The sequence below is a fragment of the Rhipicephalus microplus genome, chromosome 2 (assembly GCF_043290135.1).
Source record: "Rhipicephalus microplus isolate Deutch F79 chromosome 2, USDA_Rmic, whole genome shotgun sequence".
NCBI lineage: Eukaryota > Metazoa > Arthropoda > Arachnida > Ixodida > Ixodidae > Rhipicephalus > Rhipicephalus microplus.
In genome coordinates this window covers 161,670,722-161,697,927 of record NC_134701.1, presented here as the reverse complement: position 1 = coordinate 161,697,927, position 27,206 = coordinate 161,670,722, and the positions used below count along the sequence as shown (strand labels likewise).

Below are 27,206 nucleotides of genomic sequence, written 5' to 3'. Positions count from 1 at the left end.
ATACAGTCGGGAAAATACAATCGCCAAGTATGTTTAGGCAATCATTATCTATAGGCTTCCTCGAAGCAAACACGCGTTTTCTCAGCCCTCCTCTCATCATCTACCGAGTGTCAACCACACGACGAAGCCATTTCGCTCGAAGGTGAAGCCTTTAACACTCGTAAAAGGCAAAAACAAATTATTTATAACCACGCGATTATAAATTACAATCTAACACGCTCGCAATGAAATATATAAGCGTACCTAATGGAGCTGGATGCGTCAAGGTATTCGATATGGCAGTACCCTGTATGACGAACTGCCTGTGTAACGCCTGTATAATGCCTGTATAATGCCTGTATAACGAACTTAGCAGATACCTTAACGCTGGATTAGTTTGTGCAAGCTTAACGAATGCTCTAGAACGCTAACTAAGCATCAAGGTCTACACAAGGAGAACATGACATGATGTAGGGAACAAGGACTGGGACTGGCAGGAAAAAAAAAACTGGAAAGGTCAAGATAACATGGCAGTCCTATCCTGTTGTGCCATCCAGTCTTGTACTTCCTGCTTATTCATTCGTTCTTAGTTTGCTCCAAAAATCTTCCGTTAAGCCATGTTCAGTAAACTTAATCGAGCTGTCGTATTTGTTAAACACTTCTTGATATTTTATAGATATTTTATTAGTAAAGCTAGAAAAAACTATATTTATGAAAAAACAATTTAAGTGATTCAACCGTTATTTATTTGATTGCCACAAAGGATGACTGCTTTAATGATCGAGAGTGTGTACACCTGCAGTCCCCTCGTCTCCACATCAGCACATTGTTTTCACCGCGCTTCGGTCCCTACGTGGGAGACGCCCGCTACGCGCTAAGCGCGTCCTGCAGGACTAAAATAAAGTTTTTTTCATTCTATTCCATTCCACAGAGCCCCCTGCGCTCGTCGGGTGTAGCGGCTATTCACGATATCTTGATGACGCGGCCTCGGCAGCTAATTGCCGGGAGTTACAGTCATACGATTCTGAGTTTCTTATTATGATGTAGGTATTTTACAAATGCATATATAAATACCACATGTTCGCAGTAGAAAATAAATCACTTGGTCCGGGTTCGTTGCATTGGGATTTCAAAGGCACAAGCTATAATATGACCAGCAGCACTGACCTTTGTATTGTAACAACTTGTGGACTTTTCTATGAAGGTGCAGTAACCCCGCAACGAAGCTATTGTGCGGTTCAGCTTTCCGATGGCCACGTCGGCGTGCTTGTCGGGGTGCTGGAAAACGAAAGAGCACTGCATGTTTCACAGACAACGTGAGCCGTCACCTTGATAAAATCGATGCTTAGTATACGGTCTGCTTTTGCACACGAAATCTGCGTGGCACACGTTCTGTGTCCTCATCGCAACGCTTTCCCGTAGCTCAGATCACGAACACCTTATTAAAGAACGCCAAAAGATAGAATGAAACTTTATGAGCGATTCATAAAATCTAAAAATTTCGTCACATTGACTCAGTATGAAGGACATCGCAACATCTTTAACAAAGAAGTATACGTTAGCCTACGTTCGTCGTTAGCCAAAGAATTACAATAACCATACTTCCGACATTCCTGCTGAGACAATTCTAGCACGAAAAGTCTGCATATGGTTGTGCTGGTGTGTTTCAAAAATGGTTAATGATTTAGAGTACGTAGTACTCTACTATGGGAGAGCTTTAAGCCGTCTCGTGTATTTCCTTAACCAGCTGCAAATTCTGGCTGTATGGTGTGTGTGTAGAAAAAGTTGTTAACGACTTAGAGTACGATGTACTGTACTATGGAAGAGCAGAAAGCCCTCCCATGGGCCTTGTATTTTACTGAGCAACTGCTCATGTTCTCCATGCCATGCACGATGGCCCCGCTTTTTGTTCCCTGGATACAGGCACAACTGGTCTTCGCACTGGAATTGTTCGTGGAGTTTTTGCCGTGCTGTATAAGACAGGTGGGACGTAGATGTCTCAGGTGTAACTCTATAGCCTGCACCGTGTGAAACGTAGACTTCTCGGAATCGTTCAGTCTGCGAGCTCATTACCAGCGGCGCTCTCTTGCCACAATGAGTAATGTTATACAACTCACCCGTGTTATAAAGAAGTAGCACGGGGGTCACAATTTGGTCTGTTATATGCATCGATCGTTGTAGCAGTTATTATAGAAACCGGCTCTCACAAATCGGCAATCTGGCTCATTAAAATATCCTAACTACAAAAACGCATCATTGCATACTTCAAACCTAATTTAAGCGATGCAACCTGCGTCTTGCTGCATTTCAAGCTGAACTCACCGAAACATCAAAACCTGCAACTACCGCAGAACAAAGTTCCTTTCACGAAGAAGACCTACGATAACCCTCATTTGCAGAAGGATATGACCATATTCCTAACTTTTTTTTTTAATTTCACAATCACACTGAAGAAAATTGTGGCTGTGCCTTTTCTTTCAAAAATTATTTTGCTTTAGAGTTTTCAGGCTTAGGAAAATCAAAAAGTTTGCAACAATACCGCAGATAGAGCGGCGGCAGTCGCGTTTACGGGTTCGTTACTTTTTTTTTTAATTTCACAATCACACTGAAGAAAATTGTGGCTGTGCCTTTTCTTTCAAAAATTATTTTGCTTTAGAGTTTTCAGGCTTAGGAAAATCAAAAAGTTTGCAACAATACCGCAGATAGAGCGGCGGCAGTCGCATTTACGGGTTCGTTATAAAAATAAAAAAAAAATGGCAGATCCCACGTACAGTGGCAATCGATGATATGTGAAGCACGAATGAGAAACGTTGATATGTCTCTTTAAAATCAGCACAACGTTACGAGCTGCAGGTAAATAATGCCGTACATGACTTCCGTGTCATGATTATCATGTTTGGATGTGTTGTTTACCTTCGTCATCTATTCACGCCACGCGATACCAAATTTAGTATATGTGGAGCTAGCGAAACGGCCGCGAGCAAGCTATGAGCGTAATATGTTGTCATGTTCTAACGTGACAGGCGAGTCAGAATTATCATGTTTGCACTAGTCATATATTTCGTCATCCATTGACGTCGCGTAACACCAAATTTGGTATATGTGGAGCTAGCAAAACGGCCGCGAGCGCTTCATGAAGGGCCTAATATACTCCAATGTAGCGTTGACGCACGCGTACGCTGGGCACAGTGACGCAACTTTAGCAAAACTCGAGCACTCTATATAGCCTGACGCCAGGGTCGACCAGCGTCCATCGGCGCGGCGCGACGGCAACTGGCGTGAAATGCAGCATGCTGCATTTCGCGCTGATGCGCTCTCTCTTTTCGGGACGGAGGGACACCGGATGCGCGAAAGCGCGCATGCGTCAAAACAATGCAGCGCGGCGCGCGCCTGCGAGTATATGGCACGACCAGCACCTGGCGTGGCAACGCCGGCGTTACGCGACGAAATGAACGCCGGTGAGCACGCGCACAGCGTCACGGCGAAATGTCTTGGCGTCCTGACTGTGGCATGTAGTCATGTTCTCACATGACACGCACTTCATTATTATCATGTTTGCACCAGTCATATACCTTCGTCATCCATTTGCTGCACGTATAATACCAAATTTGGCATATGTGAAGCAAGCGAAACAGCCGCGAGCACATTATCAGTGTGGCATGTAGTCAAGTTACATGACACGCATGGTGTGATTATCATTTTTGCATGTGTCATTTACTTATGTCGTCCGTTCGCGTCGCGTAATACCAAGTTTGTACATGTGAAGCTAGCGAAACGGCCATGAGCGCATCATGAGCGTAGCATGTAGTCATGTTGTCACATGCATAGCGTTTTCCTAATATACACTAGAGGGAACTCTGGCGCTAGGGTTTATGGGAGCTGCAGCGCACGGCACTTCAGTGAGCATGCGACTGATGGGTAGTACACACGTTTTCCTAATATTCGTACTTCTGGCCTGCTTTTGGCTCCGTGTGTGTTCGTGTGGCTCGAAGCTGTTTTCTCACGAAACAAAAATCAGCAAATGTTGAGCGATTGCGCTTCAACACCCTATTTTCTTTAATTACTTTTTCAAATTGGGTTACGAAGTTCAAAATGGTTGAATCTTTTTTTTTTTCAAAACAAAATCGAAACACAGCAATAAACGAAGCCGCAAGTACGATTCGCCGCCCGCAAGTACGAAGACTAGGCAAATGTGTGTACTACCCATCATTCCCATGGTCGCTGTATGATCGCAGCGCCAGAGTACCCTCTAGTTAATTTTGCGAAACTCTATAGTCACATGACTCGCATCTCACGTTTATCATGTTTGCAATGGTATAATATCTTCGTCATCCATTCGCGTCCCGTAATACCAAATTTGGTATAAGCAAAGCTAGCGAAACAGCCGCGAGCACATCGTGAGCGTGGCATGTAGTCATGTTTTACATGACACACATGTCATGATTTTCATGTTCGGGTTTGTCGCTTGTGTTCGCCATGCAATCATGCCGTACCATACCAGTTTTGCAACATGCCATGTTAACGAAACCACTGCAAAACCTGCAGGACCATAAAATGTAAATCATAACGTTCAGGACATACATTTCACGATTTTCATGTTATGACTAGACAAATATGTTCTTCATACAGTCATGTTATGCCATACCAAGTTTGGTATTGAAACCATTATAGAAACGGCCAGGAGAGCTAAAAGTCATAGGCGGCTAGATAGATACATACATAGATAGATAGATACATACATAGATAGATAGATAGATACATACATAGATACATAGATAGATACATACATAGATACATACATAGATACATACATAGATACATACATAGATAGATAGATAGATAGATAGATAGATAGATAGATAGATAGATAGATAGATAGATAGATAGATAGATAGATAGATAGATAGATAGATAGATAGATAGATAGATAGATACAGACAGACCGACAGACAGACAGACAGATAGATAGATAGATAGATAGATAGATAGATAGATAGATAGATAGATAGATAGATAGATAGATAGATAGATAGATAGATAGATAGATAGATAGATAGATAGATAGATAGATAGATAGATAGATAGATAGATAGATAGATAGATAGATAGATAGATAGATAGATAGATAGATAGATAGATAGATAGATAGATAGATAGATAGATAGATAGATAGATAGATAGATAGATAGATAGATAGATAGATAGATAGATAGATAGATAGATAGATAGATAGATAGATAGATAGATAGATACGCTTAAAGTCGCCGAAGTTCGCTAAGAAATGTTTGATATTACTATTAAAAGGAAGCATGGCCAACCTAAGCTTGCGCTTAGTTCACAGTATCCGATATGTTTCTGTATAGGGGCTCATTATAACGATGTTAAACTATGATATACTGCATACGTACACTGCAAGGTATGCGAGTGCGCAGCGTATGAACATTACGATGATGACGTTTCAAGGCGCGAGGACCAATGATGGCCAAAGCGCGCTAGTTTGGGACAGATGGTGTGATCAGCGATGGTGTTTAGGGGCTTGTTTAAATGGCTTAAATTCTGCACACTAAAGGTGCGTCAGAAAGTTTTGTTTTAGAGAAGCTTTATTTGCGCAGTCGTATCCGCTTTTGAGCCGAAGCTTCGCTCAACACCAGCCAACACAAGCCTCGAAGACACATGCCCCGTCATTCCCGATGCCCCAATGAAACCCTTAAGGAAATTCGCATAAACGGTGGTGCCAGATTACCCTCTAGACATTTTTGTGAGAAATTCTATGTTTCCGAAATTGCCGAACTATCTTGTGTATGCATAAATATCATCGCTCGTGGTAATGTCACCACCTAGGGGGAAGAAGGTAAGGGGATGACAAAAGTTCACTTCCGCTATTGCAAAAGTGCCAAATGGGACGGACACTTAGAAAGGACGGGTTGAAGGAACTAATCACAGATGCCATGGTCATGATGTATTACTTAACTTTACCAAAAACGCTGTGAGAAGACAGCGGTTTATATATAAATGTCGTATTTTTTAAATCGTACAAAGTATGTGACCATGGCGCAGTAAATAACGTGCCGATATCTTTTGTCGCGCGGGCGCTGGAAGAACGGTTGGAAGCGTAACTCGGTGTAGCGTTTACTCGAGTAAACGTTTGTTTGAAACGCGAAGACACGGGAGGCGTACTCATTAAAGACACTTGCGCTCGGCTTCTTTCGTTCGCGTCTCGTCGGTGTTACCCGCGCGCCATCTGTATTCACGAATGCGATCGGTGCTCTTGACTCGCACCTCGTCGATGTCGCTGGTCTTCCACTGCCGGCGCTTGCGTTCTGTTTCCCTGGCTCGCACCTCGTCGGTGTTGACGTCGCCATTCGCGAACGCGATCGGCTTTGCTAACCCTCGCACACTATCGGCAAGTATGCCATGACGGCGTCCCGCCCGTCGGCGCGACCGCGCAGCATGCAGCGGCGTGCTGTCCACATTATATGCCCCGAGAATTTCGAGGCGTGCACAGCGCGCGCACCTACCGGCTCGCGGCTTCTTCTCGCTGACAGATGGAGAGAGGTGGCGTGGGTGACATGATACCCACGTGATAAGTGAGCTCGAACGTTGAGATTGGTGTAGAGAGAGCTAGCACGCGGTGAGTGCGCAGCAGGCAAGGGAGGGAGATGTCCCCGCGCACTGCTAGGAAGGCGTGAGCTACTTGGCACCGCTCCAACGCCTACGGCGAGGAGAGCCGCGCGGACGGAGGGACAGCATTACACAGGCTAGTCAAAGAGCTGCTTCGCCTCTCTAACCTATTTTAGAAATTATAGGAGGAATGTGAAACATGCATGACAAAAATGAGAGACAAACGATTAGTATTAAAGCGAAAAAGTGTGGCATTAGCACGAGTGCCTCTTCGACACTCTTGTTCCCAGTGCTTAGGACGGCAGTGCTTTCTGGGTTGTAGATGCCACAGCTGCAACCTCCACTGAGAGGCCGTGCTATGGAGCCTCTGTGCATATATGAACACAAGACAACTTAAATGAAAGTAAAATGTATTCTTTCTGGCATTGTGTCCTTGACGGAGACTTAACGTGGCGGGTTTATGCCCTGTGGCTCATATATGTATGTGCGGCAAACGTCACCACACGTTCAAAGGAGCGATTCCAAGTTTGCGTGCATGACGTTGGCCCTCACCTCATCTTCGAGGGGGTGGTCCTGTCGGCGGTGCCTCTCCAAAGGCGAGAGATCTTCGTCCTCGCTGTGACGGTTTGAACAGTCCCTCGTCTGCGGACGCGAATGAGATATGTGACTTGAGAGAGACGTGCAACTGGTGACACCACACGCGAGTGATGCAACACCGAGGCATTGATTCACACTTAAATGGCCAGTAGAGTTATTTGCTGTGCGTGAGAGTATAGGTTTACAAACAGAGATAGTACGAATATACCAGGTGAGGTCCCATAGTGAACAAATTATACAGGGGACTTCGCTGTAGAATTGAGTGCGTAAATAAAAAGCAGCTGTGTGAGAAAGCAAAAATACGTTAATTGACTAACTAGCCAGAACTGTATAACGTTTGAAAACAATTTGAATGAAACATTATTAAGGTAATTTAATTATGTGAGCAAATTGCCTACATTCCTGTCTTTTATGGAGATACCCTTATATGAACACTTCAGACGTATTGTTGCTGTTAACGTTGCAGTGAGCTTCTGTATACGAAGTCCGAGTGTGGTAACTTAGCCGGAATAATGTTCAAGTGAAAGCCTGCGAGAGCAGCCAATGGTTGCGGACCAGAAGAAGATGAAACGCGCAGGCCCCAGCTTTTCTGTCGTACTAAAGGTTCATATAGAGGTTCTCAGATGAGGTCGCTGCGCGTACCCGTCAGAAACGGCGCGTTTTGAGTGATGGGTGTGGTCGTGGGCGCCCCAACTTGACAGGGATCAGCAGACGGCTCATAGCATGCCTTTTTACGCCCTGTATTCTCTCACCGCTCGCATTGCAATGAAGCAATTCACAGCACGAAGGTCACTTCACTCGCTGCATGCAGTAGCTGAAGTTTATTACGCCAGCGTTCTGTTCAGTCATATTAGGTCGGACACTAAAGGTGCTAGCTGTTAGCCTTAGTTGGTATAACATCCCAAAATGTTTATAAGCTGCGTTCATAGCTTCATTTTTGCGGCGAAACTGATGTATTTATTTACCGAAGCATGAAATAATGCATTATATCTTGAGACGCATTGATGGGATAAGTGACATAGCACGCGTGTGCGCGCTATGGCAATGTGTTGACATGGCTGCAGCCACCCATAATGGCCACTCCAGTCATGTGACCTGAACCGTAAGTATCTCATATACCTTTTCAACCTGGTCACGTGAGTCCAACCGAAAGTGTTTGTTTCATTAAGGTTAAATATTAGACGCAAGGTGCCTATCCCGGCTTCAACAGCTACAATAAGTCAGGACATAGCGCGGCACCATGCACGTGAGCACCATGTGGACACTATGTGTCAACTTGTGGCTATAGAGAAATGACACTCATGTGCAGTGTCTTGTTTTACTAATAAAGTAAATATATGTTATATTACCGAACGCTTCATTATAGTAGAGAAAAGAAGGAAAGTACAACTCACGTTTACGGCCGGAGTGTTGCTGTTTTCAAGGTAGCGTCTCAGTTGCATAAGAATGTAAAGACACCTCGTCTGCAATAAAACAGTTGACAAGCAGCCGTGAAATACCAAACAGCGTTTGCTGCAATGTACATAGACACGAACTTCTAGAAGATAACTAACGCTTAATATTCGGTAACGCAACGGATCAACAAACAAAGAAAATGTCGTGGCCCTAAAACACCTTTACACCGAAGTGAATACCTGAACGGGATGGCTGTGTAGTTGAAGGTGAGAGACAGTGACATATCTGAAAGGACCAAATCCCACAAGGCGGTGGTAGGATTATGAAAGAAAAAAATTTGACGAATACCCATCTGTGTCACATAGCTACAAGAAAATGCATACGGATGGCCCCGCCGCGGTGGTCTAGTGGCTAAGGTACTCGGCTGCTTACCCGCAGATCGCGGGATCGCGGGAGTGGCTCTGGAGCGTTGCGACTCCAGAGCCATTCAGGAGCATATGTTATGGGAATGTAGAGGGATTGGTACTCATAATAAGTATGCGGCCTCTGCTGACAGCCTTCGCGCACGCTGGGAAGCCGCAATGCTCATATCCGTCTTCGAAGACCAACCCACCCCATCTACTCGCCGGACTCTAAATAAAGTTCTTTCCTCCTTCCGTCCTTACGCTACGTGCACAGTCATAGTAACCAATACCCATTTGGCGCGCTCTCGACAGCAGAGGCTGCTAATCGGGGTCTGCTCGTGAGTCTGTGCCCGCAGGGAACGTGTGGAAAGCGTGGCAACCTTGTGAAAGTAGTTGCCACCTGACGACGATGACGGCAACGACGTTGCGCAGCACTCGTGGCAGGCAAGAGAACGCCAGCAGACGATGCAGCCAGCATGGAAGGGCGTCTCACTTCCGTGTGCCGTTTCACGCGTTAGATAGCGTTTATAGCTATGTTCAAGGCGTGGCGGCTAGTTCTTCTTTGTGTTTTCCATAACCGAAACGGAAACTAGTCGCTCAGTTATAGGTTGCGTTCTGCAGCAAGCAATGTAAAATTCAATTTATTGCTAATATAACCTCACGGGTTGGTGATGGAGCTCAGGCACTCACCCCTGTATACGAATTTTTCATCGCAAGCTTTTATTTTCCCCTTCCATATCGCAGACAAAAAACTCCAAAGCGGAATTTTGTGTCAGTACCCCTTCAGTGCGACTACGGTTATTATTATTATTATTATTATTATTATTATTATTATTATTATTATTATTATTATTATTATTATTATTATTATTATTATTATTATTATTATTATTATTATTATTATTATTATTATTATTATTATTATTATTATTATTATTATTATTATTATTATTATTATTGAAGAAAACGCATCGTTGGCAAGCAACATCGCCACCGCTTGGGTACTGGGTTCTGGGCTTCTCTCGCTCGGCTCGTGCTGATCATCGCCGCCATCTGCTTGACCGTTGCTCTTTCCCGATCGTGTTTCATCGTAGGACCACCGTCGCAACAGTCGCCCAAAAAACTTTTTCAATTGGTGGAGGGTGCGGACATTCCCCGTCGCCTGAACCTGGGTGCTGCCATTCGCCGTCGCCTAAACCTGGAGCTGCGCAACCGAACGCTACCTCCCATCATGGCTACCAACAACGCGCAACCTGGCTCTTCCACTCCATCCCCCAGCAACCCCGGCGTTCTTAGTTTGCGAGAGCCCAAGGTCTTTAGCGGAGCTGATGAGACCGACGTGGAAGACTGGTTCGCTAACTACGAACTGGTGAGCGCAAACAAGTGGGATGACGCGGACAAATTGACTAACGTCATCTTTTACCTCACTGGCGTGGCCGAAATGTGGTATAACAACCACAAAAACGACATTACGACGTGGTCCTTCTTTAAAACGTTGTTTGCTGACGTTTTTGGCCGACCCGCTTTCCGCAAGTCCAGATCCAAACAACGCTTGCGGACTCGCGCACAAAAGCCAACGGAATCTTTCACCAGCTACATCGAAGACATTATTGGTCTTTGCAACCGTGTGAACACCACCATGCCCGAGTCGGAGAAGATTCAACACATCCTCAAAGAGATAAATGACGGTGCATATCAGCTGCTCCTCGCCCGTAATCCTGCCACCGTTGCGGAACTTGTCACTTTGTGTCAAAGTTTCGACGAGTTGAGCAAGCAGCGCGCCCTGACTCAGCCATTTTCCTCGCACGCCGACTCGCTCTCCAGTCTCACTTCCGTTCCCGACCACTCACCAACCCTGCAAGAGAAAAGACTTCGTGCGTGAAGAAGTAGCTCGGAAACTGTCGTTGATTCCCTTCACGCAGCAGCCGCCGTCCTCTCGTCTGCCCTCACCACTCCGCGACGTTATTGCCGAAGAGGTAGCTCAGGCTGTTCCCGTCGCTGCCCACCAGCAGCCTGTGGCCATGCCTGTTGCCCATGCGCCGGCTATGCAGCCCGTGGCCGCGCCTCTTACGTATGCCCAGGTGGTACGCAGCAGACCCCGCCAGCAGCATTTGCCACCCATGTCTTCAGTTGCTCCCCACTCCATCCCTTTTTCGGCACCTTGGGCCGCACCACGAGTCAGCAATTTTAGGCACACTCCTGACAATCGACCGATCTGCTACGCCTGTGGTACTCCAGGACACGTGGCACGAAATTGTCGCCATCGCTTCCAACCAATCCACGCCGCTACTCGGCCGTTACCGTATGACCCACAGCCCAGGCAGATACCTGCTCCCTATCCCTCACCGCAGTGTGGATACACTAACCTTTCTGAGTCTCGGTCACCCCAGCCCTCACATCAGACTCACTCTCCCCGCTCCCCATCTCCTCGCAGGCGATCATTGTCCCCAATGCGTCCTATACCCGCTTCCTCCAACCGGGAAGACTGAACGCCGCAGTTCCAGAGGCAAGAACTGCGCCATCGTCGAAATGCTCAAGTCCTCGCACTTCACCAGCTAACATCGTCGCCATATCTGTCGATGGTGTTTCTACCTTTGCCCTCGTCGACACAGGTGCTGCCGTTTCTGTTATAGCCGCCCAGCTCTGCCGCTTCCTACGCAAAGTGACCACGCCGCTCTCTGGACTATCGCTTCGTACAGCTAGCGCACAACCAGTTCGACCTCTCGGCACCTGTACGACCCGCATATTCATTCAAGGCTCTATGTACGTTGTCGAGTTCATCGTCCTTTCGGTGTGCTCGCATGACGTTATCCTCGGGTGGGACTTTCTGTCAAATCATCATGCCATCATCGACTGCGCACGCGCTGAAGTTCAATTTTCGCACCTGTGTGACGAACCTTTGCACGAAACCCTTGAGCGGTCACCAAAACTTGTCGTGCGTGAGGACACTGAAATTCCGCCAGCCTCTCTTGCCATTGTCCCGGTTTTCTGCGATGACTATAACGATGCTACGGTAATGTTTACACCTTCCGACATTTTCATGAGCCGCAGAGCCATTTCTTTGCCTTTCGCTACACTCGACGTCGCTGTGGGCCGAAGCAATATTTTCGTACACAACCCCCTTTCTGCACCGCTTACGCTACTTGCCGGCGAATGTCTCGGTCGAGTGGAGTACCTCAATTCCTCTTTATTCCTTAGCATGCCAGACGAATCGTGCAGTAGCACCTCGACCGAACTTCATGCCCTTTCCCCACTGTAATGCTCATCGAGTGACACCTTCTCGAGTTCCATCGCCGACACCTTAAGCGCCCATGAACGCGCCGAGCTTTTTAATCTCCTCCAGCACTTCGCGAATTCATTCGACGTTTCTCAGCCGCAATTGGGTCGGACTTCCACAGTGCACCACTACATTGACACCGGTTCGCACCAGCCATTGTGTCAAAGACCGTACCGTATCTCTGCTGCAGAACGTCACGTCATCAACGACCAGGTCGAAGAGATGCTATGCCGTCGCGTTATTCAACCATCGCACAGTCCTTGGGCATCTCCTGTCGTTCTAGTTCGAAAGAAGGATGAATCGATTCGATTTTGCGTCGACTACCGGCGATTAAACAAGGTGACGCGGAAAGACGTCTATTCATTACCGCGCATCGACGACGCCCTTGACAGCCTCCAACGAGCCGAATTCTTCTCCTTACTTACTCGAGACTTACGATCTGGGTACTGGCAGGTTCCTATGGCAGAAGCTGATCGCCAGAAAACTGCGTTCATTACACCAGATGGCCTGTACGAATTTAACGTAATGCCATTTGGGCTTTGTAATGCTCCTGCCACGTTTTAACGACTCATGGACAACACACTGCGTGGACTGAAGTGGTCTGTGTGTCTATGCTACCTCGACGACATTGTCGTTTTCTCTCCCGATTTTCCTACACATCTGCTTCGGCTCCAACTGGTTCTGACGTGTTTAACCAACGCTGGGCTCCAACTGAACCTTAAAAAGTGCCGCTTCGCCGCGCGAGAGCTGTCCATCTTAGGGCACATCGTGTCCAAGCATGGTGTTCGACCCGACCCTGCAAAACTGCGAGCAGTCGCTGAGTTCCCGAAACCTACTACACTGAAAGAATTACGCAGTTTTGTCGGACTATGCTCGTACTTCCGGCGCTTCGTGCGAAATTTTGCGTCGATCATGTCACCACTGACCAACCTCCTACGCGGTGATGCAGACCTTTCATCCTGGTCTTCTGACTGCGACGTCGCGTTTGCCACGCTCCGTAGTCTGCTAACATCTCCTCCAATTCTTCGGCATTTCGACCCAACAGCTGCAACGGAAGTTCACACAGATGCTAGTGGGGTTGGTCTAGGCGCCGTCCTCGCCCAACGCAAGCCGGGCTACTCCGAATACGTCGTCACTTATGCCAGTCGCACAATTACTAAAGCTGAGGCCAATTACAGCGTCACTGAAAAAGAGTGCTTGGCGCTAGTGTGGGCGCTTCGCAAGTTCCGCCCTTATTTGTACGGTCGCCCATTCGACCTGGTAACGGACCACCATGCTGGCCGCCTAGCTCGGTGGGCACTGCAAATCCAGGAGTACGACATTCGTGTCATCTATCGCAGCGGACGCAAGCATTCTGACGCCGACACCCTGTCGCGTTCGCCTTTACCTCCCGACTCGGCCTTCGGAACGACTGGTACCAACTCCGTCGCATCTCTCGACCTCGACTCCTTTACCAGTGAACAACACAAGGACCCGTGGATCGCTTCCCTTTTTAACTGTCTCTCTGGATCGTCAACCACTGCGGTACCCCGATCTCTTCGACGTCAAGCTGCTCATTTCGCCATTCGTGATCGGCTGCTACACCGACGCAACTACGCCCCCGAAGGTCGTAAGTGGCTCTCGGTTGTCCCGCGCAGCTTGCGATCACAAATCTGCGCCTCCTTTCACGATTATCCCCAATGTGGTCATGCCGGAGTTTTCAAAACTTACGAAGGCATTCGCCATCGCTTCTACTGGCGTGGAATGTATAATTTCGTTCGAAAATTCGTTATGGGCTGCCCTAACTGTCAACGCCGAAAATCACCGCCTTTCCACTCGTCCGGTGCGCTTCAACCGCTTCCGAGCCCTGCCAAACCTTTCGATCGGATCAGAATTGATCTCTATGGCCCTCTACCGACAACATCAGATGAAAATCGGTGGATCATAGTCGCTGTGGACCATTTAACACGCTACGCTGAGACCGCCACCCTTCCAAGTGCCACTGCGCGAGACTTAGCATCCTTCATCCTTCATCGCTTCATACTACGACATGGTGCACCTCGAGAACTACTAAGCGACCGGGGTCAAGCCTTCCTATCAGAAGTCGTCACGTCTCTGCTTTCTGAATGCCATGTTGTTCATCGCAAGACTACGGCATACCACCCGCAGACTAACGGGCTCACGGAAAGATTTAACCGCACCCTTGGTGATATGCTCGCCATGTATGTGACATCCGATCATACTAACTGGGATCGCATTCTTCCATTCATCACGTTCGCATATAACACCGCGGCACAGCCTACCACTGGAGTTTCACCTTTCTTTCTTCTTTATGGACGCGAACCATCCCACACCATCTACACTCTCTTTCCACGCCGTCCTGACGCATCCGAATGCCCATCCGTGTCCGAAGCTGCCCGAAATGCCGAAGAGTGCCGTGAACTCGCACGCACCTTTACGTCACAAGAACAACAGCGCCAGAAAGAAAACAAGGATGACTCTTCACAAAGCCCCAGCTATTCCCCGGGATCACTTGTATGGCTGGCTGTTCCTTTCCAAACCCCCGGCATTTCCTCAAAACTCGTTCCAAAGTACGAGGGCCCATACCGCGTTTTGGAGCAAACTTCGCCGGTGAATTTTCTCATCGAGCCACTTTCCCCATCTGACGACATGCGCCGGCGTGGACGTGACATCGTCCACGTCGCCCGCCTTAAGCCATATCATAGCCCTCTGCCTCCAGACTCTTAGGTCGCCAGGATGGCTCTTTTTCGGCGGGGGCAAATTGTGATGAAGAAAACGCATCGTTGGCAAGCAACATCGCCACCGCTTGGGTACTGGGTGCTGGGCTTCTCTCGCTCGGCTCGTGCTGATCATCGCCGCCATCTGCTTGACCGTTGCTCTTTCCCGAACGCGTTTCATCGTAGGACCACCGTCGCAACAGTCGCCAATAAACCCTTTTTCATTATTATTATTATTATTATTATTATTATTATTATTATTATTATTATTATTATTATTATTATTATTATTATTATTATTATTATTCGTAGCAGCGTTAACAGTTATAGCAGTAGTAATAATAACCAAGCAATCAAATAAGCATTACATTCCGTTTAAAAAATCGCGGGCTGCGAGTTCGGTCAAAGAGGAAAAGCAAAAAGGAGGAGATGAGAGCCTCTGCACTGACCACCATGGTGAGAAGGATGACGAGGGGAGCGCAGAGCACGACCCGGTAGACGTAGTTCTGGCGCAGTGCTCCCAGCAGCACCGCCGAGGCGCACAGCGCGCGCGAGTGGAGCAGCCCCGTGTAGAGGGCGTGCACGGCGGGCGAGGTGCGGGCCTTCCAGGCGCGCCGGGCCACGCCGCACGTCGAGTTCTCGTCGTAGTCGCACTCGCACGAGTGGCACAGCGCCGTGCACACGTCGCCCTGGGGCCAGAACTGGGCGGGAGGGCGTGCCGGGTAGATCCGGTAGCCCGCCGACCGCTGCGCGTAAACAAGTTCTAGTTCATGCTTCCTTTATTTTTATAGCGATAGCAATTATATGGACACTCTCGGCTGGATTTCACCGCTGGCGTCGCCGTCACTCCCCGTATATGTATACGCATCTATATATATATATGAAAATGCAAGAAAGAAAACCTCCAAAAGAATGCTCCGGTGCGCGGAATCCAACGTAGGACCTCTGGGAAGTCAATGCGAGGCGTTAACCACTGAGCCAACGAGGAGCAGCTCTTTCAACGTTCAAACAGCTAGCTATATCTACCACTTACCGCTGTTGGCGGATATCTCTGAGGGGGGGGGGAACTATCATGTTTTCAGCATTATCAGCAAGATGGTGCAATGGGCGCGTGGCGGACAAGTCACCCCGGAAAAGAAGACACAAAGCCAAGAGTTGGTGGGATGAGGAAGTTAAGAGGGTCATAGCAAAATGTCAGGAAGCCTCTAGGGAACACAGACATGCTACGCAGTGGGTTGAGCCGGCAGATGATGTTTAAAGAAAATGGGAAATCTTTCTAAGCTGTACAAGGGATGCATCCCTTCTGATCAATGAAAAGATTAGAAGAAATGGAGCTCAGTGGCTGGCCGAAATACGTAAAAAATAGAAAGGCAGCTGCGAAATTTTGGAACCATCTAAACTATAAATGAGACGAACCTAGAGCAGAGGTCTTTAACTACAACTCAAGATGCTAGGCTAGAAGGGGACGAAGCTATTGAATATATAAAAACAAGGGTGACAGAAACATTTCAATAAAGAAGTGCTTTATGCACCACAAGGATTAATCAAGTGGCGCAATGGCTCCATTTTCACAACGAGAGTGGGAAAGGGCTGAGAAGAGGGTGCCTAGTAGTACATCAACAGGCCCAGATGGCATTCCAATTATGCTGATAGGTCCGAAGTCTAGTCAGGCTTTTAGAGAGGCAGTGAGCAAAGTATTAATCGATGGTGAAGTCCCCGATGGATGGAAACTTAGCAGGATGAGCATGATCTATAAAGGAAAGGGGGACAAAGCTGACATAAACAACTACCGTCCTATAACAGTGACATCAGTGGTCTACAGGCTGGCGATGCAGATTATAAAGGAAAAACTGCAGGCATGGATAGAGGATAAGGGGGGGCTGGGGAACTGCAAAATGGGTTTTGAAAACACAGGAGGTTGAAAGACAATCTGTTCTCACTGACGCAGTGCATCGAAATAGCAGAAAAGGAACACGGGCCCCTGTGGCTAGCATTTTTGGATATCAAGGGAGTGTACGATGGCGTGGTTCAAAAGGACCTGTGGGGAATACTGGACACACTAGGTGTGGAAGATGGAGTCACTAATCTTTTAAAGGATATCTATAAAGGTAACAAGGCAGTTATACATGGGAAAAAACAGGTATCCAAGCCCGCAGAGGTAAAACGGGGGCTCAGGCAGGGGTGTCCTCTGTCACCCTTGTTATTCATGATGTATCTACAAGGATTAGAGGCCAAATTAGAGGGAAGTGGACTTGGCTTCAACCTCTCTTTCGTCGAACAAGGAGAACTCATTGAACAGGCACTACCAGCTTGATGTACGCAGAATATATAGTGCTAATGGTCGACAACAAGGAAGATTTGCAAATATTGATGGACATCTGCGGTAATGAGGGAGGTAGGTTAGATTTTAGATTCAGTAAGCAAAAATCAGCACTCATAATTTTTAATGATAACGAAGGTAGTGAGCTTAGAATACAGGAGCTCGCGCTAGAGATAACAGATAAATACAAATATCTGGGCGTATGGACAAGCAATGGGACCGAGTACCTAAGGGAACACGAAATATACGTGACGACTAAAGTTAACAGGAATGCAGCAGTGATTAAAAACAGGACACTGCGGAATTACAATTGGTATAATGTTGCGAGAGGAATATGGAAAGGGGTCATGGTTCCTGGTCTGACGTTCGGCAATGCGGTCTTGTGCATGAGATCAGAAGTTCAAGCAAGATTAGAAATTAAGCAACGTGGAATAGGTAGGTTAGCCTTAGGGGCTCACGGGAATACACCAAATCATGGAGTACAAGTTGATATGGGATGGACATCATTTGAGGGCAGGGAAGCTAGCAAAAAGATAAAATTTGAGAAGCGATCGAGAGAAATGGGGGAGGAGCATTAGGAAGGTATTCAGCTACTTGTACATGAAGAATGTTGATACAAAATGGACGAAGCGAACCAGAAAATTTACTGGTAAATACTGCGTCATTTGTGCGTAAGAAACACGGGGCACGTTTCGATCTGCTTGCCATTCTGCGCGTGACCTTCCAATTTATTGCTATCGTGTTCATTCGCCTTTGCGGCAAACATGTGATCATTTTTTTTGCTGCTATACCGATCTTATTAAGACAAGGGAACTGTTGAGGAAAGGACGAGCCACCGTGCCCATGGCGAAGCCTACCCGATCCACCCCTTCTTTATTCCGAACACACTGCTCTAATGCCCGATTGTGATAATGTCACTACTCGTCCTCTACACCATTTGCAACATCATCCACGCCCCCCAGTGTGGCCTCATGGTGAACAATATAACAGTTGCTGTAAACACTAAACACACAATGTTCGTCACTAATAGTTTGAGGTCCAAGTCAACCCACGTGGTACAATCCGGGTTTGCTCTTGCACCTGGTTTTCCAACGGTGCTTCCGACGCTTGTTTCATATACGTGCCTTCGAACGCGTCGCCTTCGGTGAACTTGCGCTCTCGATGATCAGGTTTCATTGGAAGAAACATGGTTTCTTCTGCGAGCTTCTGGTGTGGCTTATTTTGAGAAGTTTTGCCTTTGAACTTCTTGCCTTGGCGGTGTTCACCTTGGAAGCATCATTCTTCTTCCTTCATCCCTGACTTGATTGCTTCATTCGCCGGTTTTGCCCTGCCTCAATATACTTAATCGATGGCGAGGTAGCTTGTACGGTTCGCATTCTTCTCCCCCTTGATGTTTTTAGCTTACTCGTAGAGCCTTTAGGACTAATACAGGCAACAGGCTCCTCTGTCATCGCAGTTTTTCTCTTGCTTTTTTTTTTGCTTGAATGCGTATTGATTTGCTTCTGTCAGACATTCCTACGCATGGCTGCGAGGACTGTGCAACATCTGAATCTGCTGGCCTTGGCTTGCACCCATTCTTGATATCCCTTGAATGCCCGTTTAGATCTTCAAAGGCATCCCGCTTTTGATTATTAGAACATTGTCCCTCTACGGTATGCACTTGAGCTGTTGTAACTGTCATGTCGTTCGCTTCATTCATATTGTACGCTGACAGAATTTCTAACGGCGTGGGCCAGTTCTTTGAAAGTGTCGGTTCTGTGCGTGCTTGAATGCTCGTTACAGCAGTGAAATCGGTGACTTTTAGGCTTCCATCGCGTTCAGCAATTTGTCGCGAGTCTGAGTCGTCTAGCTTCCGTAGAACAAGATTGCTGCTCAAGAAGCAGACGCTAGATGGCGGCTCCACAGATGACGAGTTCACGTTCGCTTGTACTTCTGGCCAAATCCTTTGCCTCATGGCCCCTAAGCGAGATTGTCGAGCATTTAACACGTCCGCGATCTTATATTCCACTCTGACCTTGGCTAGAATGATCTGGTGTTCATGAACCTCTATTTCCTCCATCTCTGCTTCCCAATGATAGATATGAACTGCGTCTTCTACTTTCTTGTTGATTGTTTTAAGAGGCTTGTAATGCTCAATCAAAATTCGAATAATATATCGTAACACACTTACTGACGGACGCTCCACGTGTACTAAACGTTCAATGTTGGCGACGGCTTCTGTGACGGCCTTGCGCACTTCACTCCGCCTTGCGAACAGGGCCTCCATTATCCAGTCAAGCGTCGGAAACGTGAGAAATCACTGGCCGGTCACGTCACTAGGTGAAGTCGCAGTCAACACGGTGTCCGTCACAAATGCTTCGCAGCACGATGTCTTAAGCAATATCGAGGTGTCATGCTTCCTGATCTGGTTCTCGGGAACGGTTTGGCTTCGATATTGGTGCTTCGATGTGAAAACGCAGGTCTCATGTCCTGCCCATAGTGATTGCACGTACGTAAAATGAATGAACTCTCAGAAGGCTTGTCAGGCGTCGAGCTTCTCTTTCTGTTTTGCGTGTTCTTCAAGAAGAAAAAAAACTATTCGTTTAATTATATTTAAGACACTTACCAATGTGGAGCACAATTTCATGTACATGGTGCTCTTTACAATGTGACATAAAATAAAGAAAAAAAGACACTCAGTTCGTTAATACAGGCAGAGATAGACGGACATTTTAGGCAGTGTCGCTTCTTGCCCAGCTGACGAGGAGGACACAGCTTGAATGCCTAGAAGGGGTAGGGGGTATCATTATCATCCTCATTAATTAGCTTGACTACGCCCAATCAGGGCAAACGCTTCTCCCATGATCCGCCGATCAAACTGTTCTTGTGCTTTCCGTTGCCACGTCATACCTGCGAACAAGGGCTGCGCGATAACCACGACCGCACGATCTCTACTTCAGCCAGACAAAGGGACGCAACTATTGGTGCAAAGTGGGGCCGCCGAGTATCCCAACGTTTCTTAAAGGGGCATCGGGGTGGGGGGAGCTGAGCAAGGAGCGTCAAAATGTCGGTTCTGCGGGTATGTTTTCCCTATGAACGTAATCCGCAGGAATCTAGCACTATAGAGAATTTTCTGTAAGACATGAACTGTACCAAGCAAACCGCTTTCCAGCGCATACGTCTACCATGACGCTGCTCGTTTCACGGGTAAAAATACATAAAAACCAGGTTTAACAGCCCCATATTGCGGGACTCAAACCCACCCGTAAAATAATCTACAACGCCTTGCTGTAAGAAAGAAAGAAAAACGAACAAAAATAATTCGTTATTGGGGGGTGTCCCGTTGCCCACCGGGTGATGAAGCTCTCTTGGCGATCGCTAAATACGAATGTGCGAGCCCACCAATAAACAGGCGAGCCTGGCGATGACGGCCGGGGGCTTCTTGGGTCCGGCCTCCCTCCAGGCACGCCAGTCGGACAGGCGACTACCCTTGCACGGTGGTTCCTTGGTTTTGGGGGTTACTTTCCCCTGCCCTGTAGGGGAGAATAACCTTTCAAACGGACTCTGAAGCAAAACATTAAGCTAGTTGATTTTTAATTAATTAGTAAATAAATATATCATTTATAGCTTATATAGGCCACGACGTGTGCCGCATTGGTAAATGGTGATACAAGCCAGTGCTAAAACAATGTTCAATGGTATACATTTGTTGTTTTTTTTTTGTACTGGCCTCTTTCCATGTAATGTTGAAAACGTTCGTATATCTTCCCGTTCCTATATCTTTGTTTTATTTATTACACTTCCAATCTCATTTCTACAAAGGAGGGGGAATACGTCCAACCACACAACCGCACAGTCTATAAGCCCCGCCTCCAATCTTCGCCGTTCTGCCGACTCGCACATTTCCGTTACATTTTCCCTAAGGGCAGAAGAAGCTCGCCGAGTGGGCTGAAGATGCACGTGACAGACCTGCTTGAGGCGAGGCACGTGACCAAATGGTGTTAGAAATGTGTGAATGAACGAATGAACTTTATTGAAAGCCCGGCAGTTTTCACGCGAACGCCGGTTATTCGTAGTTACTTGGGAGACAACGTCGTTCACGTACGCGTGGTGGTCGCTTTTGTTCGCGAGTGACTGTCATGAATGGGCCTGAACAGCTGGCTAGAAATGTTCAGCACAGTTCAGACGTATACACTCACGAGGAGAAAAAAAACGTAGAAGTAAGCTCGGCATCGTAGCAACTCTCGCTTTGTTCACTGAGTGGACAATGTTTTAAGGTGTGCAAGTCTACGGGCTTCTTCGGCACGACACAATGTCCGAATGATGGAAAGATCTTCCTAGTGCAAAACATGTAGTAGAGAGTCCATAAAACCCTCCTCTGCGATCAGCACACTCTCGCATTTTCGTTACATTATGTTACATCACATACAGTTGAAATGTCATGCATTATTGTACAGTGTTGTTCGAGAAAACGTGCTATGTGTCATTACACTAACACCTCCGTCATCCCTGCCCGCCTACAGGGGGACCGGAACTTTGTCAATCTCAGCCTCAATCCGAGAAACTTTCTGTTTTAGGGGCGAAGCTCCTTAAAGCGGCACCCGTTCGTCCCTCGTCATAGTCGTAATGCGTAACCAGTGTTACGCTTTGACCTGCAAGTTGGTGCTGGTGGGAGATTTCTCCTGTGCGTTGTTGAACAATGAAAATTCGCAGTATGCGCGTTGACTAAAAGCCAAATTCTCCGGTCTCTCATTCCCAATCAGCAGCCATTGGCATGTACATTGAACACTATCTGACTAGAAAGGGTTGCTAGGTTATACTCGCTAACCTCATTGGTTTAAGAAAGGTTTAGCGAGCGTTGGGCCGCAGTGCCATGAATACAGTGAACTAGTATATACCATGAACTCGAGGTGGTTGAAGGTGGGAAGTAGACACGAAGCGCAAACCGTAAGAAAGTGTGCGTGTGCCGCCTCTCGTTTAGTCCTTGGAATGTCCGCTGGATGGCGGCGCTTCTATATGGGGAATTTATGATGAAAAGATGCGAGATGGTGGTACTTGGAGTGTTGACTAGATGGATGAACGGACACACAGACAGATGCATGGACGGACGCACGGATGGCTGCACGGACGCATGGACGCATGGACGGACGCAGGGGTGGATGCATGGACGAACGCAGGGATGGACGCACGGATGGGCGCATGAACAGACGCACGTACGGACGGGCGGATGGACGCACGGACGGTCACACAGACGGACGCATGGACGGACGGAAGCAAGAATGAATGGACGGACGGATGCTTTGCCCGACTCTCCATACATCATTCACCCCGTGAATATGCTGCCATTTTTTTTCAGTGCACCTTTATTCACAATATATGTCTGTAATGGCGGAAAGAAAACATTTCAATTGATTGATTGATTGATTGATTGATTGAATGAATGAATGAATAATTAATCAGTAATATAATTAATTAATCAATAATTTAATTAATTAATTAATTAATTAATTAATTAATTAATTAATTAATTAATTAATTAATATATTAATTATTTGATTGATTGATTCGTTCGTTTATTCATTGATTGATTGATTGATTGATTGATTGGTTGATTGATTGATTGATTGATTGATTGATTGATTGATTGATTGATTGATTGATTGTGGTCATATAGCAGTTTACGGTGCTTGACTTTTAACTGAAATGTCGCGGGACTGAAACCCGCGGTGGTCGCATTTCGATAGACGCAAAAATCTTGGACTGCGATGTGATTGATAATACTAAAGAACTTCAGGCAGCCGAAATTTCCGAAGCCCTCCACAACGGTGTCTCTCACAATCATATTGTGGTTTTATGCAGTAGAGAAGAAAGATTTTATTCATTGAATCATAAAAATTTTACATAGCACCATAATAGAGGTCTTTCTTTCCTTTCTTTCGTTTTTTTAGAAAGAGGAGCAAGAGCTAAAGGCCATGTGGCCTGACAGAGGCTCTTACTCCTTTGGGCATTCAGCATTCATACAAATGGCTTTGATGCACGTAAAACAATAAAGCACCAGCATGTACATATCTTAATGCAAACAGAGCAAATACAGTTTCACGTGATACAGAATACCTCTAGGAAACAGAAAAAGTTTACAAACACTTTATGAAACATACAATAAAATGCTTTATGTAAAATAAAAAATCATGCCATGCAAACACTTCATAAAACACAACATATCACGCAAAACACTTCATGAAAAAAACACATTATTCGAACACTTCAAGAACATGTACCTCAATGCATTAAATAATGGAGATTGAAACTGCAATAATAAAAACATTGAAAAAGACGTATAAACGAAGTATAAATTTGTCATTCAAAAGTTATCGAAGAATGTAAGAGACAGTTTTTTTACATAATGTTTCAAATGGTTCATGTGCGTAGAAGTCTATGTCGTTCCTCACAATGTTTAATAGCCAAGGTACTTGAAATTTTAAGTCCTGGCGTCCGTAGTTTGTTCGCGTGAGTGGTGGAATTGTTGTTTGGTGGCGTAACTGAAGCTCCATACTGCACGCAAGGCGTCCCCCATACTAATTAGAAAACCAAATCGAGTAAAACAAACATCTCACAATCATACCGCGTTTTTCAACGTAAATCAGCAACAATGTTTATTATGCGTACTGGATCTGTTCGCCTTGTATCGATTTCTGCGCCGTCACGTGGTGTCACTCGTTAAAATCAGCAACTCACAAAAAGTTTACGCTTCTCACCGGTATACGAGAAGACTTAAATATATTTCACCTTTGGCCCCAGCGGCTGGCGAGGCCTGTGCGAGGACCTCCTGTTGGGAACTCGTCGGTGGTTCCGGCGTGATGGCTGAAGCCTCGCAAAAGTCGTACCAGAAGAAGGAATACAGGGCGCGTAAGGCGTTGCTCAAGAACGCCGACAGTCGTCCATCCTCTTCTTTGCGGCGCGACGTCCCGCCGTCCAAGATGTCTTCGAGGCTTTGGAAGTCCTCCAGGGTCGATTCCGCGGAGCCATCGTGGGGCTCTTCCTCCGCGATTACGCTGTCCTGAGGCACGTCTTCGCCGGGCGGCCGGTCCTCCGCGTCTTCCAATGCGGCCGCATATTTCGACTCTGACAGGTTAGGCTGGTCGCCCGACGAACCGCTGTCGGCGTCGCGGCAAGCCCCCGTTCGTTCATCGTCCCGTGGACTGCCTTCGGCCTCTGGACGTTAACGATATTGTCAAAACAATCGATGCACTCGGGAACAAAGAGAAAGGTATCAGGCTTGCTGTTAGTGAAAAGATCTTAAATATTATAACACGGCTAATTAAACATGATTCTAACGGTCGTCAACAACACCAATACTGACAGGATTGAACCGAATGCATACTCGATTATAGTGATTTGAACTTTTGCCAACTTGCGTGATGACGTGAAGAGACAGACACATTATTTTTCGCGCGCTTGTTCCACGTTACTTTGTTCAGACGCCTTGTCCCGTTTCCTTGTTCCATGAAATTAGTGCGTGAAGATCAACCCGAAAAATACATGGTAGCGTCACCCTCGTGGAGATAACGCATGTTTAGTGTTCTTTCATCTGTCTTGTTCCGAGTGGTGCTGCTTAGTACAGATCACGTTTGGCCACCAGTGCACGTCAAAGGCCGAAGCCTTAAAATATCAGAGCGATAGAAATGACTATGTTGGCGCTTCACCGCTGCACTAGTTCCACCTTTTCGCCTTTGTTCGTTTCACAATATGTCACAGTAATTTGCATTCTTTCGGCCTTTTGTTCCGTTTCTGTAATTTCTTCAGGAACCACCAAAAACTTGGACATGGACTTCATTGCAATGACAAGAATTAATGCGTATTGAAAAGGCTGGAGTGGCGACTTTCTACCCTGTCCGTATGTGGCCAGAGCATGCGCAGTGGCAAAGGGTGCGGGCACGTATTAACAGCATGTTCTTGTGCAAGCGCATCCGACGATGTACGATGCATCAATTTCGTTTAATTGTAATTATACCGTAGCTTATGCGTTTCAAGTTTAAAGGTTGCGTGAAGCACGACAGGGCCATAATCGCGCTCTCACTTGAAGTATACAGACACGCGCGAATAGATGACGCGCGGCCAATTACTCACGTCCCACATCGCCACTGCTGTATGTGCCCGTATTCTGTATGCACTATATGTCAGCACACAGTTCATGCACGCTTCACGAGCCACTGACAACGTGGCTAGAAATGGGCGGCCATGAATGAATTGGTATCAGTGAAGTGATATATAGGAGCATGGGCGTTGTGTGCACGGCAATCATCATCGATCATCGTCGTCATCATAAGCCACACAATATACCCGTTCCAAGGTGAAGGCATCCCGCATGTGTCTCCAATTAAACCGTGTGTGCTTCTACCACGTTATACTCGAAAAACTTTATAATTATTCGAATTTATTGACCTAACTTCTCGTTTCAAACACGGAGACTTGCACGCTGTACGGCAGTCAGATCGTCATCATCGTCTTCTTCTTCATCATCAGCAGCAGCAACAGTCCGACTGCGCCCACTGCAGGGCAAGGACTCATCCCATTGTTCTGCCAATAAACCCGGATTTGTGCTTACAGCCGCCACGTTATACATGTATTTTGTTATTTCATCTGCCCACCTAGCATTCTGTATACCTCTCATGAATACAGTCAGTTACCTTTATTGACCAGCACTTATCTTGCCTACGCATTTTGTGCACGGCCATTACAAGTATAATAAATGGGTATATAAGGATGCACACAACTCATCCCTGAGTGTATTAATGTTGTTTTAACGATTAAAATGCAGTCGACAGTCTACGCATGCAGTATAGAGTGAGCATGCGTGATAGTAAGCATGTGCATTATATCTGTGAACAAGTGGGAGTATACGGGATTTGTCCGTAAATGAGACTGGGTCGGGTGAAAATAATTAATAGATTCAATTGGTGCGTAAATTATTTCCTTGGGTCTGAATGCACTGATTACAGTACGATTTCGACGCTGCAAACATCCCCTTAAAGTAAATTGCCGTGAGCTATGTGGGAGACAGCCCGCAGAATGGCGGGAACATCGTCTAAACGGCACCTTTCCGGCTTCTCTTGAGCGATTGGGAATACGAAGAGTTTTGCCGGGTTCACTACGGAACTGATGCAGCCCTTATACCGCCATGATGTGAGCCCGACCGATTTCTTCGCGTTCCCGAAAGGAAAGACAATGCTTTCAGCTAACCCAATCTCGTTGCTTTGCGGACATCCCGTAGGTACTATATCATTTTGCCAGCAAGCACGACCCTCGTTCATAGCCTGCCCGAAATGGCCAGCACGCCAACAAGCGGTCCGTTAGCCTGTCTAACCTTTCGAAGCTTCGCACGGCTCTATGCGTTCCGCCTTCTCAGCATAGGAAAGTGCGCTGTCTTCAGGTTGCACTGCCTTCGCCGCCTCCTCACCTCCGTCACCCCGCTTTGTGGCTGGCGTCGAGGAAATGTCAGGCGGGCTTGTATTCGACGTAGTCACTCTAACCTGCTCTTCTGGCTTCTTGGACCACTGACCTGGGACATACAGCATTTTTCTGTGCTTGATCATTGCAGTATTCTTTTTCCCTTTGCTACGGAGGCCTCTTCTTGTACCTCCACGTATCTATCACACTAATTAACTCCTTGTTGTGCCCCTTGTCTTGAGTTTTCAATTCGTTCATTACGAGTTGAGAGAACTGGCATTTTGAAGCGGCGCGAAAGGATGATGCGAAGAGGCGAGCTTTAAACCAACGCCGACTAAATTGCAAGGCCGAAAGGCTGCCGCAGTGACGTCAGAGGGTGGGGGTGGCGGAAAGCCTGTGTTTCGTTCACGTTTTAAAAGAACCAACGCTCTCGCAGCTGCTGCGGCTTGATTGGGCCGAATAAAAGATGT

At 46.8% G+C, this 27,206-nt stretch overlaps 1 protein-coding gene across 1 annotated transcript in view; it reads right to left on the bottom strand.

Annotated features, from left to right (window-relative positions):
- Positions 1 to 26,963, bottom strand: part of LOC142792466 (uncharacterized) — a 50,014-nt gene extending 23,051 nt beyond the window's left edge. The window contains exons 1-7 of the mRNA XM_075885640.1: positions 26,654 to 26,963; positions 24,076 to 24,501; positions 20,692 to 20,822; positions 15,440 to 15,736; positions 8,592 to 8,660; positions 7,153 to 7,242; positions 1,147 to 1,257 (exon numbers count right to left, since the gene is read on the bottom strand). Coding sequence (XP_075741755.1) covers positions 1,147 to 1,257; positions 7,153 to 7,242; positions 8,592 to 8,660; positions 15,440 to 15,736; positions 20,692 to 20,822; positions 24,076 to 24,501; positions 26,654 to 26,882 — 1,353 coding nt within the window. The 5' untranslated portion in view covers positions 26,883 to 26,963. The remainder of the gene's footprint in view (positions 1 to 1,146; positions 1,258 to 7,152; positions 7,243 to 8,591; positions 8,661 to 15,439; positions 15,737 to 20,691; positions 20,823 to 24,075; positions 24,502 to 26,653) is intronic.
- Positions 26,964 to 27,206: the final 243 nt, after the last annotated feature.